The following is an 18,866-nucleotide window of genomic DNA, read 5'->3' on the forward strand; positions in this document are numbered from 1 at the left end:
TGGCAAAAAAATGGAATTACTGACATTAATCAATGTTCATATCTCACATTGAATAAAAATGAGTACCTTTCCCTATATTTAAGAGACATTTACATTTCCTTTTCTGTGAATAATCATTAACCAGACTTAAAAGCACTTATGTTTCAGCTTTAAAGTTTTAATCTCTTGAGTTCCCCAAGGTTTTCCACTCATTTCTTTGTCATATAAGTATAAATCTGGACTATTCAGTTCCCTGTAGGCAGGCTCTTAATCTGTGTTACTGCTGTTCTATGTCCAAGGCCTGGGAATCCTTGAGGGCACAGAACAGACACTGAGATCTAGTTATTAAGTGAATGTATTTATGTATGTTATAGTTGAAAACTAGAAACAACCAGGTGGTAGATTACATAAGGCCACAAATTCTTCAGAGCTTCCCATCAATGAGTGGATTTATTTCTCCACCTCTTGAATTTGGGCCATTTGCTCTGTGGCAGAAGTGTCTACTGTTCTAAGACCTAGCCTTTAGAAATGCTGCAGCTTCTGCTCTGGCTCCTTTGGAATATTTCTGTCATCACGAGAAGCCCAGTCTGGTCTACTGTAGGAAAGGCAACAACATACAGAACCAAACGTAAGCTGTTGTAAGGCCACCTTAGACTATACAACTTGAGGGGAGCCAAGGAGACCCACCCAGCTGCACCTCGCCCAATGGTCTTATGAACAAATATGTGGTGGTTGTCTTAAGGCCACGAGTTGTGGAGTCATTTGTTATGCAGCAATAGATAGCTGATATAAATGTCAAAGTCCAATGTGAGACTAACTAAAGACACTATGGGTCATTCCTACCAGGGAACACTATGTAAGCACTCTTTTTTGACTGCATATAAATGAAAAAGTTTTGGTCATAAGATCTCAGAATCTAGACATACAAACACTAGCAGTCTGGACATTCACACAACCCTGTGATGCAGGTACTATTACTAACACTATTTTACAAACGAGAACACTGAGGCCCAGAAAGGTTAAGTAAGTAGTTTGTCCAAATTTCACAAACTAGTAAGTCCCTGGTGCTGTGAATTGAACCCAAGAGGTCTGGGCTGCAAAGCCTATGCTCCTAACACAATGCTGTACTGCTCACTCTACTTCCGCCAATTCCATTTCTCCACTTTGTTCTATTTATAGTCCTTCTCTGCTTCTTCATTACAGTCATCCAAAACCTACGTTTAAAAATTAACTTTCTGGATTTTGGAGGTGTTAATTATTATCTGAATAGGTTAATCTCAAAGTTCATAACCTTAACACAAGGAAAAAAGTAAAAAAAAAAAAAAAAAAGTCAGAAATAATTTGATTCAAAACTCATAACTATGGCAAAGAGTAAGGAGACAAACAGGAGAAAAGTCTGGAAGGTCTGTTTATATCATAAAGTCTTAATTAGCAGTTTTGCTATACATATACCTCTATAAAAAGGCAACTCAGTAAACAGGTTTTAGGTAACATGCTTGGGACAATATAATACAGTTGTGTGCAGCAGGATATTTCCTGACGCACCACATATACCACGGTGGTACACCTAACCATACAGCCCAGGTGCATAGTAGGCTAGACCATCTAGGCTTGTGTAAGTGCACTCTGTGAAGTCTGCATAATGATGAACTTGCCTAACAATGCATATCTCAGAATGTAGCCCCGTCATTCATTAATGAATGACTATAATACAAGCCAATCTAATCAGTAACATGTACAATGCAAGTAAAGTTCTAAATTTTAAAAATTCTACAATTAGAATACATTATATAATTATGTAAATAAGCAGAAGTTGTGCACACATCGATTGGTACAGCAAAACATTAAAGGTTATTTTGGGATTCTGGTAATTAAATAATTAAGAATATTTCTTATTCTTTTACCTATTCTTTCTATTCTTCCAAACTGTCTACCATGATAATATACATATTTATATCAGAGATTTTAAAAGATAATTCCTCCTATACCCCCCCAAAATTCAATTTTAAACCACCAAGTAATGCTGAACCTTGACTCAGGTCAATACATGAAACAAATTCAACATCTAAGTAGATAGTTATTAAGGTTAAAAAAATACACACATAAAATAGCAAAAATTAGATAAAGCTAAACTTTCAACAGAAGATTGGATAAAAATATTTATCATAGAATCATTAAAGATAAACCAGATGTATGCAAATATACTCAATTCTATTAAAAGTGACTATTAGGGAATAATTATAAAAGAATTTTACCTTCTCAATAAAATATTCCGATAATTTTTTAATTTTTACAAAAATGTTAACTTTTATAATAATTATTTCTAAAAATTAAAATTTAGGTAAAAATAAACCTATGTATGGAGATACAGAAAAATACAGAAGAATAAGCACCAAGGTGCTGGCAAGCTTCTCTCTCTCTCATCCCCTATTCTAAATCCCTTTCCCATTTTTAAGGACCCTGCCAATAGTCACCCGGTCCACCTAGATAATCCAAAATAATTTCCCTATCTTAAAATCAGCTGACTTTAAGCAATCTTAATTCCCTTTTGTCAGGTAATAAAACATATTCAGAATCTGGGAATTAGGACATGAACATGGATACTTGTGGGGGTGGGGTCATTATTCTGTCAACCACAGCTTCATATAATAGCACGAAGTTAAAAAAAAAAAATAGTTGCCTAATATATTTAACAGATACAGGTTAAATGGGAATAAAGGACAATTATTAAACAGTTAACTTAAAATATCAAAGAATAAAATCTAAAATATCACCTTTTTTCTTTTATAGATCATGCTCTTGGTGTCTCATCTAAGAAATTCTTCACTGAACCTAAGGTCACAAAGATTTTGTCCTATTTTCTTTTCAAAATTTAATAGTTTTGGGTTGTATATTCAGGTCTTTGTTCCTTTTTCTTTTTTTGCATATGGATGCCTAATTATTTCAGCATCATTCGTTGAAGAGACTGATACAAGCAACAATACAGATAAATCTCAAGTGGAAGAATCCAGACATAAAATGCTATATAGTGCATAATCGCATTTATATAACATTCCAGAAAAGGCAAAACTATAGGGACAGAAACTAGATTAGAGATTGCTAGGGACTAGAGGAAAGGAACTGAGTACAAAGGAACATGAGGTGACTTTTGGGGTTGATGGAAATACTCTATTATCTTGATTGTAGTGGTAGTTACATGACTGTCTTTATACATTTGTCAAAATTCAAAGATGTGCACAACTAAAAAGGGTGAATTTTACTCTAAATAAATTATTCTTTAATAAACCTGACTTTAAAAATTATCAAATGACGAGATGAAATAAGGTATAATTTATTTTGCAGGATCCTCAACTTTCTGAACCATAAATATGTGAACTTAATCCAGATTAAAAAGTAACAAAGAAACTAAAAGGTAGACACTCCCCGACTCCCTTACCTACTACCACTGCTCCCAAATAAAAAGGGAAGAACGTAATAAATAGGCATTATCCAGTAGCCATAGGCTAGCTAACTTTTCAGGCTAGTGACTTAATAATTTAACAAAATAAACAAACAAACAAACAAACAAAAGAAAGCTAAGCCAAAGAAAAATAGTGAACAAAATCATATTTACCTTTGGAGTCAGCATTTGGGAACAACCTGTTCCATGGCACCTTATTTTTGTGTGGAAGAGAAAGCAAATAGTTTCTAGCTTTTAAATTGATTATGCAATTCAGGTCTTCCTGTGATGGGGATCCAAGAATACCTATCAGATAAAATAATTAGCTGTTAATTATTAAGACCAGGGTAAACTGACCACATACACCATCAGCCGTAGGACAGAATGGATCCTGATAATTAATGTCTTCTCATACCACCTCTCAATGCTTATTTTCTTATTAAGCTAAGGGTCCTTAACATTTTAAACCAAGGAAGATTAAAAACTCATGTCTGTCAAAGGTTAGAGTTGTTAGAACTCTTAATTTCATGAAGTGACTCTGATGTAAACTGTGGGCAGTGAGCTGAGTAAATCTAGCCCCTAATGTGCTCAGGAACCTTACCCAGAATGTGGTTCAGCTGGTCGAGATAGTGCTTCCCAGGGAAGATAGGCCTGTTGGAGAGCATCTCTGCCAGAATGCAGCCTACAGACCAAATATCAATGGACTTGGTATAGCCCTGCAGTAGAAAGGAAGAAAAAATGAAGAATGATATCTGGTGTTATATGACACAAGATCTTCCTACACAAACAGGCATATGGCTGACAGGAGTTTTAGCTTCTCTTTTGGTTCTATAATTCAAAAATAAATGAAAAGAGCATGAAGAAACGAATAATAATTTGGCTTTCTTAAAAGATGTTGAACAACCAAGATTACTCAATTTTATTTTTCTTCAAAGTTGATTTATTATTAAATTAGAATTTCCAAAGTATACTTCATTCTTTTTTTCCCAAATGATTTGAGGAAAAGAATTAGAATTCTTTTAGGGTAAAGCTGGAAAATGGAAAAAGCAGTAACACCCACTGCTTTAGAACGTTTGTGGCCCACTCACTCATTTTGGAAACCTGGAAACCAACTCAAAAAGAAGGGGCACTGTTATACTCCCAGAATATCTTTATCCATTTTGCAAATCATTTTCAAAAAAGTCAAGCTGAAAACTCTTGATCTCTGCAAAAAAAAAAAAAAGTGTGTGCTGGCTTTAACATATTTTCCCAATATTTTACCAATCCCTATTTCTTGTCTTCTTTTTCTATTGATTTTTCAGGTATAATTTTTCTTTTAAAAGAATTTTGTGAAAAGACACAGAAGAGTTATCTATATCATACAACAGTGCAAAAAAAGATGTTTCTCCAAAGGATCTAAGCCGAATTTCAGAATGAAAAGCAAACGGGACAAAATAACAGGTGTAGTGATAAATGGAAAAAGAAATGTAGAGAACAGCTAGAGAAAAAAAAAAAAAATCAGCTCAATATTAAAGTTTAGGGAAACAGCAACAATTTTTGGAAAATCAAATAAAGAATTAACAATCAGATCTATAGCCATGATAAAATGAGGTTGAATTTTAAAATAATTCTTCCCAAAATTCTTGTAATCCAAAATAACTTTTGCTTTGGGCCAAAACTAAATAAAGAGCATTTAAAGAACACAAAAAGTAAATAAAAGGAATCAGGGCTCCCTGGAGAAATGGCTGCTCCAAGTCTGGGACAGGGAAGTACTATAAAGTAAACTCAGACCATTAGTGCCAAAAAGCAAGGATAGTGTAGCAGGGACATGTCAAAAGTGGTTCCCACTGGAAAATCTGGGATAATATGAACATCAAAATTCAGAATGGTATATATAGATTATAAACTACTGAATAAAATAATCATGAATTAATAAATAGAACTAAAATATAGAAGCAATGATAAGACTTATCAATGGATGGTAAAACTTTGTGAAAGTTTGATGAAGGTAACTTACATAGTCTTAAAGTATTTCTCAACAAATTCCTATTAATTACTACCGTAATAATTATTACTGTAATTAACCATAATTATGGTGGAGACCTGGAAGACATCATCTTAAGCAAACGATCAACATACACTGTATTGATATTGACATAAATCAGATATGCCCCTGATATGATGTACTAAGAAGAAGAAAATATTGTTTCTGTGGTATTCATGCCCCAAATGCATGACACAAAACTAAGGTGCATTCTACAAAACAGCTGACTTGTACCCTTCCAAAATGTCAAGGTCAAGAAAGGCTGAGGAGCTATTTCAGATTAGAGGAAACTAAAGAAACAGTGCAATGTGTGAGCCTGGACTGGGACAGGGCGAGGGACAAAAAGAAGAAAAGGTATAAAGATTATTACAGAAAACACATCCGAAGTTGTAATATAAACTGTGCATTAGCTATTGGATCGGTATTAAATTTCCTACTTTTGATTACTATACTACGGTTAGAGAATATCCTTCTTCTAAGGCAAAGTTTCTCTCCTTTGGCACTAATGACTTTTTGGGCTCAATAAGTCTGTTGTGGGGCTGTCTGGTGTACTGTAGGGCGTTTAGCAGCATCTCTGACCTCTAACCACTTGATGCCAGTAGCACTCCCCTCTCAGCTGTGAAAACCAAAAATGTCTCCAAACACTACCAAGTGTCCTCAGGGAACACTGAACCACTGTTTTAAGAAAATAAACACTGAAAGGTTTAGTGGTAAAGGAGCACACCTACCAGTTATTCTCAAATGACAAAAACACACACACACACACACACACACACACACACACACACACGCATAGAATGAAAAGTAAATGGGAAAAAGGATAAAGAATCGGTGAGTCTGAATTTGGAGAGAAGGGTGTGCAGGAGTTCTACCCAGCGGTTCTCTAAGGGTGGTGCCGAGGCCCATCCAGCTTTCCCTAAGGCTCTGAGAGGTGACGCTCCATTTATACTACTACTGTTGCTGTCTTTTCACCCATCTCTCGCAAGTCAAATTTCTTACAGGAGATTTTTCCAGAGGCAACATGACATGTGATATTATACATGAAATGTGATAATATTCAGAAAACCTACATAATTCAGTGACCCAGTATTTTCCAAATGCTTAATATTACAAAATCATGCATGGGTCTGAGTGTAAGGTAGACCAATGGATTTTAATAAAACAGTACAAAAAGTTCACTGACATGGTTTCGGATTCCATGTTACAATTAACCTTTCATTTGTTGAGTTGTGGTATCAGAATAGCCACAAGTAGCTAATATAGTCCCTTTCTCAACTAAGTATCCATGTGAAGACTTCTTCATTAACTTACATCAAAACAACATATTTGACAGAATGCAGACCAAGATGAGAATCCAGCAGTATTCTATTAAACCAGACAATAGAGATTTGCAAAAATGAAAATGCTATTCTTCTCACTAAAATATTTTTATGGAAAACAGACATTTTAAATAAAATATCTAATTTATGTTAATATACAGGAGAGATTTATTGTTATTTAAAAATTAATATTTTAAAAGTTTCAGTTTTATTTTCTATATAGTACATATTGATAGATCTAACTCACATAAACAAAACCTGGTTGGAGTCTTTGATAACTTTTAAGAGATTGAAGGGGTCTTGAGGCTAGAATGTTTGAGAACCACTGCCTAATACTTTTCTTGAAACATTTCTGCAAGTTGAAAATTCTATCAAAATAAAATGTTACAAATTCATATACATGCACACATTACTCTAGGCTTGCTCAAACTGGGACAATTTGAGTATTTAAAAAAAAGATAACAAGAAGCACATTAAAAAGAATCCATGAGTTTATAAAAATGTTTTAAAAACAAAGGTGGGTGACAAAGGAAGTGAAAGAGAAAAAAGGGAAAGCTCTTTTTCATAAAAGAATGCCAGCTAATAAATGTAAAAGGAACAATAAATTTAGAAAATCACCGTTTTTGCAAACTCTAATACGGTGACTAATAGAGGCAAGGGTCATCAAGGGGTAAACCACCGGGGGAAAGGCTGCTAGGAAACAGAAGATCTACATACATGGTTTCCAAGAATCTGTGGAGTTTGTGCTGGAAAGGTGTGACCTAAGCCTAATCATGAGGAACTAATCAGAAGAACTAAGAATGTGAACCATTCTGCAAAACAACTCATCTATACTCTCCACAGCATTTTGGTATCATAAAGAAGAAAGGGTGGGACGACTATTCTAGTCCGAGCACAATCCATGGAACTTGATTAAATCATGGACTGAAACAAAACAAAAATATCTGTAAAGAATTTGGGGAGAGGGCAAGCAACTGGGATGTTACTGAATTAATGCTGATTATCTTAGGTGTGCTAAGGGTATTGTGACTGTGGAGAGAGTACTCTCCCTTTTTAGAAGTAGTAGTATGCCCCAAAGGTCTAGGAATAGTGTTAGTTTATGTTGGTGAAGTGTCAGAGGGTTTGACAAAAAAGTAGAGGAAGGGAGGGAGGCAAAGACAGACAGGCAGAAAGTGGTAAGATGTTAATAGGTGGTGAACCTAGGTAAGAGGTATATGGGTGTTCACTGTACTCTCAATTCTTCTACATTTGAAAATGTTCTAAATTAATAAAAATAAAAACATGAATACATTGCTAGAAGTAATATTCTCAGGCTGCAAATAAAAAAGATTTTCACTATAGTTAACTCTGCGAGGAGAAGGGAGAGCTGGGCACTTTGCAGAACACAGAGGCCACTCTCCTGGCTACTGTCCTCTGGAGGGTGACTGAGAAATGAAGACAGTGGTGGCATCTCAAGTTGTGATGGAGGCTACAAGGTCATGAAGCTGCCAGGATAAAAAGCACACCGACAGCTCTCCTTTACAACCAGCACACACCAAACGCGTGCAAGTGAATGCCTCTGGTTTGGAGTGGCTGTCACATGGGCCAGTCTAAAGAAAAAACCTGGTGTGTGGGATTATTTGTAATACAGAATAAGAGAATCAACAGAGCATTTTCTTCTTTGAAACATCTGCTACACTGAATCCTTTACAATGGAAATTACTTTAATGAAATTTTACTTCTGTAACTGAATTGAACAAATGTATGATATCAAGAATAACTGTTTTAAACAAATTCCATCTCCTCACAAAAACAATCTAATGTTCATCCCAAGCCCTTCTACTAGTAATAGATGGAGGAAGATAATGCAATTTCTGGTTCCTAGACCTGAGGCACAAGGTCTAATGTCTATTTTCACTGCTTTTCTCCATGTATCTTAACGTTACATTACAGTAAATGGAATTAAATTCAAGAATCTCATAATCTTGAGTTATTAGATACAGGAAGTATGTCAGGCCAACTTAACTCCTCTGAATCTAACACCTTATTCATACACTATTTGCAAATTATATACTAAAAATACTGAGTCTCAATCTCCATAGACGCCCTCAATGCTTGCCACCTGTTTCATAAGTGTAACACAGATGACATATTTCACTTTTTCTTGCTTTTATATATTTATTCCATCATTTCTTCTGATCAAGACACAGATCTTGTTAGAAGAGTTTGTCTGGGACCTAGATGTACTCTTCCCATCCATTTGGAGCCTAGAGGAACACATGTCACTTGGATTAACATAATTTTGAAAGTTCAATGCTGAACAGGAGATTACAGCAGCACCTTGGTTCTGGCCAAACACAGGCTGGCCAGATAGGCAAAGACTCGATCTAGGTAGAAATAGTCTTACTGAGAGGGAGGTTTACTGCAACATCCAAAGTTCTTTGGTTTCTTGGTTTTCTTTTCATGCAAACTTGGTCCTTACCTTGGAATTCAACATAATTTCTGGAGCCCTGTACCAACGTGTGGCTACATACTCCGTCAGGAACCCTGTGTGATCATGGTCTGGATCTGCAACACGGGCCAAGCCAAAATCACAGATCTAAGAGAGAAAAGAATGCAACACCTTAGAGATTCTAACCAATTTAATATCAAAACATCATAAAAATAAGACAACAGCAATTTTTATGGTAATAAGTAGCTGCTACTATTACTATATGGCAGGCTCTTTGCTGGGAATTCTACATACTCATCCTTATTTAATCCTCACAAACCTGAATTGCAGTGATGACAATCTATATGTCAGAGACAAGGAAAGGCTGGAGGAGTCTGTAACAAGATACATTTTAAGAGGTATCCCACCTTTCATTATCTGCTTATCTCATATCAATTTCTTCTAGGTCACCTGACAAAAACTGTTCTGTATAAAAATAAAGTCATCAAAAACCGCCCAGGATCCTTTCTAGGGCCCTCACCTGCTGGCACTCCCCCGATCATCACTGCTAGGATAAACTCTTCACCTTGTATTTCTGCTTCTCAGATTTCACTTCCTGCTGTTCTTCTGCCTGTTCCATGAATGTAGGTATTTCCAAAGATTCTTTCCACTTTCCTTCCCTTCCTTGTAGTCAAATCTACTCTCAAAATTTTACAAGGTGTTTCATATACTAAGACTATTTTAAAAAAATATCCAGCCTCTAATTTCTCCTGACTCACTGCTGGCCTTTCATCATCTGGCCATCCAATACTTTGGTTCTACTCCAGGCTCCAACATATATAAAATATAACTATAATATATTAGGTAATACAGTTGCAGGACACTGTAAGTCCTTGGTCCCTTGGGAACAAACCTGAGAGAGAGGTATGTTAATAAAGACCAGCCAGAGTATAAAAGGTGGCCTAGAAGACAGACGAATTTGGAGGCTTATTGCTTTAACTGAGCTAAGAAATGATAAGGCCCTGAACTCAGGCCATAAAATGGAGACAAGAGGAAGGGACATACCTTGGAAATATTCATAAGATTTAAATGGACATCAATCTCTGCTTAGATATCCCATAGTTGAGAGCCTCAATAATTCAGAAAGATTCAGGAATGTCCTATCCACCTGACAAATGTCTTCCTCTAGCCTCAGACACTAGCATCTACACATACCACCTCTGATCCTACAGGCCCTGCTGCTTGCTTCAATTGTAGTATTCAAGAAGAGTTATATATCTGTGTTGCATATTTTCTGTCTCTTGACATACGGTCACTGTATCTTCAAAAGGAGCAAAGAGCAAACCTCCTTCTCCAGTTACTACTCCAAAGGCCACTTTCCATGTGTACTCTCACAGTGAAGAAATTCTAAGTCCTGTTCCATAGCTACCTCCAGCCACTGTCCTCTCTCAGTCTACATAACCTCTACCATAGGCACTGGTCTCACCTTTCAAAGCTGGCTTGCTTGCCAATACCAGTATAACCCCGACACCATGGGCCTGTCAGAGAATCTGGTTGATATATGACCATAAGCTTTTAATAGGGATCATAGTAAGTTCTAACTTTGGCTTGCCTTATCTTGAGGCTTTTATGTACCTGCATCCTATTTGTTTCTTTATAGCCTTCTTGCCTGTATAATAAACTGCAGGAAGCCTTCTCAGTACTTGTGCCCAGGATATTCACTAGCAACATCATCCCATTAGGCATGATTTCCAACTTAGAGAAGCAATGAATGATTGATTCCTTTGTCTGTAGGGGAGTCCTCTACGCCACTGAGAATCCTCACCTGCCATGTTGGACTACCACTGACCGACCCATTTCGGTTCTGTGTGGTTTGAACTTTTCAGTGTCTGTGACCCACAGTTTCTCTTTTTTTTCAGGACTAACACTTTATTTTTAGATTCAAGTTCAAACAGAACTTGTTACTCTATGTGCCTTCTGTAGTGTAAACGGACAATTGAAGTCACGTTCCGAATCATGCATAGAAGAAATACTGCATCTTGTCAGCAGAGAAAAGCCAGAAGCCCCAGATCATGACCACAGATCCTTCACCATCCTCTATGCATGGCGTCACAAAGACTAGATAGATCAAAATTTGATACACAGCTTTTTGTGGGTCAGCTGAATCACAAAACAAATCCCAGATTTTTAAAAATCAAAATAAAAGAAATTCACAGATCAATGAGGCCACTTATTGATGCTGATGTTTCCATACTCCCTTGGACTTAGACAAAAGCTAAATTGTTGCCTAAGTGCTTTTTATAAAATATAAGTCACCTCTCTGGCTCAAAAATTTTTTAACTAATCCCTTGTGTACACTGAATGAAGTCCATGTTCTTTACACATGACTTTCAAGACCATTTACAAACTGCCAACAAGCCACCTTCCTGATCTCATCTCTCCGACCACCATCTCTGTCCCACATCTGCTTCTATTACCCCAGACTATATCTGCTTCTCTTACTATGCAATGCCTTCTCAACTGTGTGCCGTATCCATGCCATTCCTTATTCTAAATACCCAATTTGAAAGTTATCACTTCTGAGAGGTTTCCTAGGAATCAATACCACTTCCAAGAATTGCTCACTTTTCTGAACTCCTCTACTACTTTGTTTGATGCATATTAATGTAAGTACACAATCCATGACAGTTAGCTATGCATATGCCTGTCTCTCCAACTAGAATTTAAGTCTCCAGAGAAAGGCAATATTTGACTTACTTTTTATTCCTAAGTGTCCTATACATAGTGGGTACTCAACATCTGATGAATAGATGCCTTACTTTAAATGTTTATAGGAAACACAACTGGGGTGAATTAATTGGCAGGGATTCTAGTACAGCAGGTCCTTGAATAACATTGTTTGGTCCAATGTCATTTTGTTATAATGTTTAAAAACTTAACTTTTATTTATATCAATTAGCCCATGTAAAACTGGTTTCATTACATGTCTGCTTAAAGTTGCAGAACCTATCAACAACATTAAGTGAAGACATTATATTGACTATTTTCATAATATTTGAATTACTGATAAGATCTTAAAAATAAAAATCAGGATATAAAGTTACCAGGTTGAACTCTTACATTAATGATGATGTTAATAAAATTATATTGTTCAAAGTGGCAATATTAAGGAAGAAGGGATAACTAAAAATTAGAATTATTAGCATTCCTTCACTAGGAAAGACAACTTATCACTCTGAATGCTGCAATACATCTATTTCTTTAAAGTTAAAAACAAATGTGCAGTTGCTCTTCCTCCTTTCTCTCCAAGAAATCCAGTCCAAAAGTCATTAGGTATGGTCATGCAACCTAAGGGTCACTGTTGGGTGGGGAAAACCACAGAATCCCAGAGGGGTAGGTAGCATCCAACTCGAGTTAAGAGCGGGCTCCAGATGGGAACATGGTCTAGGTGAGGTGAAGAGAGTCCATGTGGCAGGAGCAGCACACGCAAGGGGTTAGAGTCTGAGCAAAGTGAGCAGAGGGCCCACGGATTACATTGTACAAATCAGTTATTTCACTGGAGTTTGTAAAACGGCGACTTTTCTAATTTTATTATTCTAATTTACTGGCTGGCATTCTTTTAAAGAAGAGGTGTCATCCTTTCTCTTTAGTTACCAATTTTCAGAACAGTAAGCTGGTGTAAGGGGGACCATATTTTATTATTTGTATCCCCCATGCCTAGTACAGGGTATAGAACCAGCAGGTTCTCAAAACTTATTGGTCATAATTTAACAAACAAAAAGATGTGGGGTTTAGACCTTTAAAAGACTTAAGACCTTTAAAACTCCATTCACAGTGATCAGTGGAAAGCTCATGTGATTAAAAAAAAAAAGTTCCCTTAAAACACTACAACACTGAAGACTAAATTTATATGGCATTAGCCAAAAAACTGCCAAGGCTATAAAATAAAGAAGCAATCATATTTAAGATAATTCTTTATGAAGGAAGATAGACAACTAGCATATGGTACAATAAACATAAAATAACCTATAGCACCTTCTACCTGCCTACTTTTTGCGCTATGTAAATTCAAATATTCATAAAACAAAGGAAGCTCCAAAGACAGGTTTCATTTCCTATCTTCTAGAGTCCAGTACGTCCAGAACCACACGTGCTGTGATCCCAGCATCCCAGGACTCCTAATGGGATTTCTGTGGACTCAGTCTAGCAAAAAGCAAAGATACAGACTGCTAGAGACCACGACCTCCTGGTAGTTCCATTAAAAATATGCTAGCAGAATCTCCAATTCTTTGCGTTTCTATGGCCCTGGGAAATAAAAAGAGTCAAAACTGAGTCCTAGAATGGTCCCCAGAAGCCAGCCTCTGTTGGGTCCCAGGGCTTCAGACAGCAAGTGCAAAGTATGTTTATGGAAACCAAAAAGGAATCTGATTGCTGTTGGCCTTAACTGGTATCAGAGTCAAAAGTTAAAGGACTAAGACACTGACAAGAGCTGACATCTTGAGGGCTCAAGAGTAGGAAACACTTCAGTAACACAGAAGCCAATGGAAAAAGGAGAAATGACATAATCACCTACTTGAAAATTCAAAGAGATCTAAATAACAAGAGGTGAGTAATGTCACAGGTTACAAACTTTCTAGTCACAGGGGCCACTGGGATGAGCAGTGGGATTACTCCAAGGTACTGAGGATGTGATTGTTGTAGTGACTCTAGAGCTCAATCAGAAAAGACTATTCTCCCTATCAGTGCTCTCTCCCAAGATATATGTACCTGAACTGCCACCATACCCCCAATCTGCCTTTCAGACGTACTCGCCATGACAAATCAGTGATGATATATACCAAACTTGTCTTTGGAATGAGAGTCTCTTCTGAATATTTATGCCCATGTGAATGATGCACAGCCCATATATACATTTTAAAAAATGTGGGTGAATTATACTGTGTAAATATCTAAACCATCCTATTGTGTTTTTGAGTCTCTGTGTTAAATTGGGTTTTAAAAACAATGCCTGGATAGTGCAGATGGCTAACAATACACATATATCAGTGTGGTTGTAAATTTGAGTGAGTAGTGAATAAAATGGCCCTAGGTAAAGACAAGTCTGCTAACAGTGAAGAGACAACAGACAAAGTAGTATGATTCTGTTTGTATTCTTAAGGATGAGGCATTTTCAAACAAAAGTCAACTTTTCCCAGAAATATTACATAAAATATTGATTGGGAGTGTCTCGCCAAAAACAAAAGCAATCTGCAATAACAGTATTGTGGTAGAAAGAAACAGAAAGAAAAAAGAAAAACACTAGGAGACACAAAAATATTCACTGTAATTTTCTGAGAAAACCACTAAAAGCCAACGAAGCATGGCCATTCCTAAAAGGGCTTCATTCCTTTTATACCCACCTGGTTTTTAATTGCATAGATCCATGGGAAAGAATCTAGTTACATCCCATGTGGAAAGTACATGCATCTAACTTGGAAGTATCTTAAGAGGTAACAAGAGTCCAATCCAACCATTTCTTATGTAGTAATCTGTCTTCCATAACACCTCACGGGATGTCGGCCACTCTGTTTTAAACTCCCAAAGACAGCAGACAAGCAGACCATCTAATGACAGAAACCACTGCCTTTTATAGACAGTTCCAGAAGACTCTCTGTGATTTACCTCCAACCAACCTCTCCAGCTTTAGTATCAATGATTCCTTTTTACTTACCCAAAGCTGTAGCTGCATGGAGCAGGTCTCTGTTTGTATACTAGGCCCTTACTATTTACTTTTATTTCTGTTGTTCCTTCTGCCTACAATATCCTATGCCCAACACAGCCACTTGTCTACTGAAAGCCTTCCCATCCTTAGAGAGATACAACCTTCTTCCTGATGCCTCTCATAGCTCCAGCCAGAACTAACCCACCTCTCTCCTTTGTATATGTATATCATTCTTTTCAATATCTCTGTCATAGCAGATATTATTACAATCATCCATTGTTTCAAATTTCTGACCTATTTCAGGAACAGACACTTATCTATCTCCCTTGCCAGGTACATCTTACAGGGCTTCTCACAGGAATGTCTGTTGAACTTCAGTCCAAGAAACAATCACTGCTATACATCTATATGTACTTTTTAAACAGTTTTATTGAAGTATAATTCACATACCATTCAACTAACCCACGTAAAGTACACAATTCAACGGTTTTGGTATAATAATCACAGAGTTATACAACCATTATCACCATCCAATATTAGAACATTTCTATAACTGCAAAAAGAAACCTTATACCCATTAGCAGTCTATTCTCAATCTCACTGGCCTTAGGCAACCACTAATCTACTTTTCGTCACTATAGATTTGTCTGTTCTGGACATTTCATATAAATGAAACTATACAATATGTAGTCTTTTATGATGGGGTTCTTTTATTTATATGAAATCTACCACATTTATCCATCATCTGGACATTCATTCCACTTTTGGGTTATTTTGCTACTATGAATATTTGTGTTACTTTTTATGTGGATACATGTTTTAATTTTACTCAGATATACACATAGGAGTGGAATCTTTGCTAACTAACGCTAATCATCTAACTTTTTGATTACAGCCATCCTAGTTTGTATGAAGTGTTTTCTCATTGTGGTTTTGATTTGCATTTCCCTACTGACTAATGATATACTTATTGGTCACTTGTATATCTTCTTTAGATCAGTATCTATTCAGGTCTTTTGTCCATTTTTAAATTGGGCTATTTATTATCTTTTAATTGTTGAGTTGTTTTTCATATATTCCAGATGTCTCTTATCAGATATACGATTTACAAATATTGTCTCCCATTCTGTGGGTTGTCTTCACTTTTTTTTTGATGGTTTACTTTGTAGCACAAGTTTCTAAGCTTGATGAAATCTACTTTTTTTTTTCTTTTGTTGCTTGTACTTTTGATGTTATGTCTAAGGCTCTGCCTAATGCAAGACTGCAAAAATTTACTCCTGTTTTCTAAGTGTATTCTAGTTTTAGGTCTTAAATTTAGGTCTTTGATTCATTTTGAGTGAATTTTTGTACATGATATGAGGTGGGTCCAATATTATATTCTTCTGCATGTGCCTATCCAATTGGTCCAGCACCATTGTTGAAAAGACTATTCTTTCCCCAATGATCTTGGCACTTATTGAAAATCAGCCAATCACAAACACATAGATTTACTGATTCTCAATTCTATTCCATTGATCTACATGAATACTCTTATGCCAATATCCCACTGTCTTGATTACTAGAGCTTTGTAGTACATTTTGAAATCAGAAAGTGTGAGTCCTCCAACTTTATTCTTCTGTAAGATTATTTTGGCTTTTCTGCGTCTCTTGAATTTCCATATGCATTTCAGGAACAGCCTATCCATTTCTGCAAAAAAAGCCTACCTGAGGCTTTGACAGGAACTGCATTGAATCTATAGATCAATTGGGGGAGTACTACCATCTTAATAATACTAAGTCCTCCATTCTATGAATATGGGATGTCTTTCCATTTAGCTAGGTCTTCTTGAATTCACATGTATTTTTATCAGACTGAATCTACATCCCTTCATCATATCTAAGACATTTGTAGATCTCCCTATTTATTTAGCTCTGCTACCTAATAAAATAGAAATATATACACACGCATTGCCCATTTTCAAGAGAATTCTCAGGACAGTAAAGTATCTAGAGCTTACCTATTTACTGAGAATGGCTTATTTAGGTGTTATTGTCAGTGAGGTTTTCTGAGTGTTCTCTGCATAAAATTTATTGAAGAAAAACGTCACCAATGAAACAGATCACTTTTTAACTTACGCATAATGCATGTAATCCTATATATATATATATAAAAAAGTACAAATGTATGCAATAGTATAGAAAAAACTTTGGAAGAACATACACAAATCTGTTTTAGTGGTTACTCTGGAGAGGAAGGGGCAATGAGATAAAAGAAGAAAACTAGCATTCTTGCATTTTTTTTTTTTTTTTGCCATAAAAATGTTTTCGTGTATTTCTGGTATAATTTTAATAATAGAAATGCCACCGTGTAAAAGAGTTTTTTCAATATATAGCATCCTAAGAGTAAATAATCTGGCTGACCTTGAGATCACAGGTGGTGTTGAGCAGCAGGTTGGAAGGTTTGAGGTCACGGTGCAGCACATTAGCTGAATGGATATACTTTAACCCTCTGAGGATCTGGTAAAGAAAATAGCAGATATGGTCGTTGCTGAGGTGTTGTGTCTTCAAGAGCTTGTAGAGATCTGTTTCCATGAGGTCCTGCACTATATATCTGTTTGGACGGGGTTAAGGTAACACACCAAATAGCTGGTCACACTCAGCAGAGCACTGAAGACAAAACGAACCCTCTCCCCAAACAGTCCATTATTACATCATGAGGCCCCTAAGGAAATGAGAAACTGATGACAACTTATATATCTTTATGGAAGGAATATGAAGTAGTTAACTCCTTTTTAGGTCCTGTGAGACAACAGGCATTATATCTGCCTGATGTGACCGATTATGGGCTTAGAATGAAACCTCAAACAGGCTATTGTGGGTTATCCCTGTTCTCCAAGTTGTCCACCATCACAAAGCCCCTCTAAGAAGTCTTTGTTGGAAGGGACTGGGAGAGGGTGGTGGACGAGCAAACATTATACACATCCTCTTCTCTTTGTCTCAGCAACTTGTAATGTCACTGTTCTTTTACCTTGCTTTTTAGTTCTCTCATTCTCCTCAAAAATCTACCATAAAATTTCTGGAAATATAGGCCTAAAATACACTGCTACTAAATTGGACCCTTATTTATTTGCTTGATCCTTCAATTAATTAATATTAAGATCTGGTGAAATCAGGCTTAGAAGGGGCTCATGCTAGCGTGCTCCTCTTGCTTTCTTGCCTATCTATGTAACTAAGCATTCAGAATTTTAGCTATGGCTAACTTTTTTCTTATAGAAATTAAATTATAAAAGCCTTTAGCTTTTAATTTCATAATATTATTTCATTAGCAATGTTTTTGCATTTCTTATTAATTTCTGTGTAAATATTATTGTACGTCTCCTATATTCATGATAGATGAGACATAGTATGGGATTCAAAGGAAACCAACTCGAAAATTTGTCATCTGAAAGAGACTTAATTTTTACCCAAAAGGTAAAGCAGGACAACAGGTGATAGCAGCAGGAGGCATTTCACTTAAAATATCACTACAACTTAGTAACGGAGCTGTTTAAAAATGGAAAGGGCTGCCTAGAGACACTGAGCTGCCTCTTCAGGGAGGGGCGGAATGCTAATTAAGCAAACTGGTAGGAATGCAGTACTAGCTGAAACTCTAACTTTCTTCTGGCAGATACTCTTCAGTATACTTAATGCTTCTATTCTTTCAAGTGTAGTCTTTACCCAGGTTGCATCCTCAGGACCTGTTTAGTCCAGATTTCCAAATGTTGGTCATAATTAGTAACATAATTTCAAAGCTGATTAGCCTTAAAGATCTTGAGGGCTAGTACTTTGATTTTAAAAATAAGAAAACTGAGATCTAGAGATAAAATGACTTTGTCTAAGATCAGGACAGTAGATTTGACTAGGTGATATCCAGGGTATCCTCTTTCTTAGTCCATGGCTCTTCTTTTCCTTTTCATCATCATAACAAACCATATCCTGAATGGAGAAAGCGTGACTGGAAATGGTTACTAACCAAG

The 18,866-nt window shown here is 36.3% G+C and overlaps 1 protein-coding gene across 1 annotated transcript in view; it reads right to left on the reverse strand.

The window, feature by feature from the left end:
• Positions 1-18,866, reverse strand: part of MAPK1 (mitogen-activated protein kinase 1) — an 82,402-nt gene that overhangs the window by 16,692 nt on the left and 46,844 nt on the right. The window contains exons 3-6 of the mRNA XM_025044466.1: positions 17,272-17,461; positions 9,222-9,338; positions 4,020-4,134; positions 3,593-3,724 (exon numbers count right to left, since the gene is read on the reverse strand). Coding sequence (XP_024900234.1) covers positions 3,593-3,724; positions 4,020-4,134; positions 9,222-9,338; positions 17,272-17,461 — 554 coding nt within the window. The remainder of the gene's footprint in view (positions 1-3,592; positions 3,725-4,019; positions 4,135-9,221; positions 9,339-17,271; positions 17,462-18,866) is intronic.

Source organism: Pteropus alecto, unplaced genomic scaffold, assembly GCF_000325575.1.
Source record: "Pteropus alecto unplaced genomic scaffold, ASM32557v1 scaffold113, whole genome shotgun sequence".
In the NCBI taxonomy this organism is placed as follows: Eukaryota; Metazoa; Chordata; class Mammalia; order Chiroptera; family Pteropodidae; genus Pteropus; species Pteropus alecto.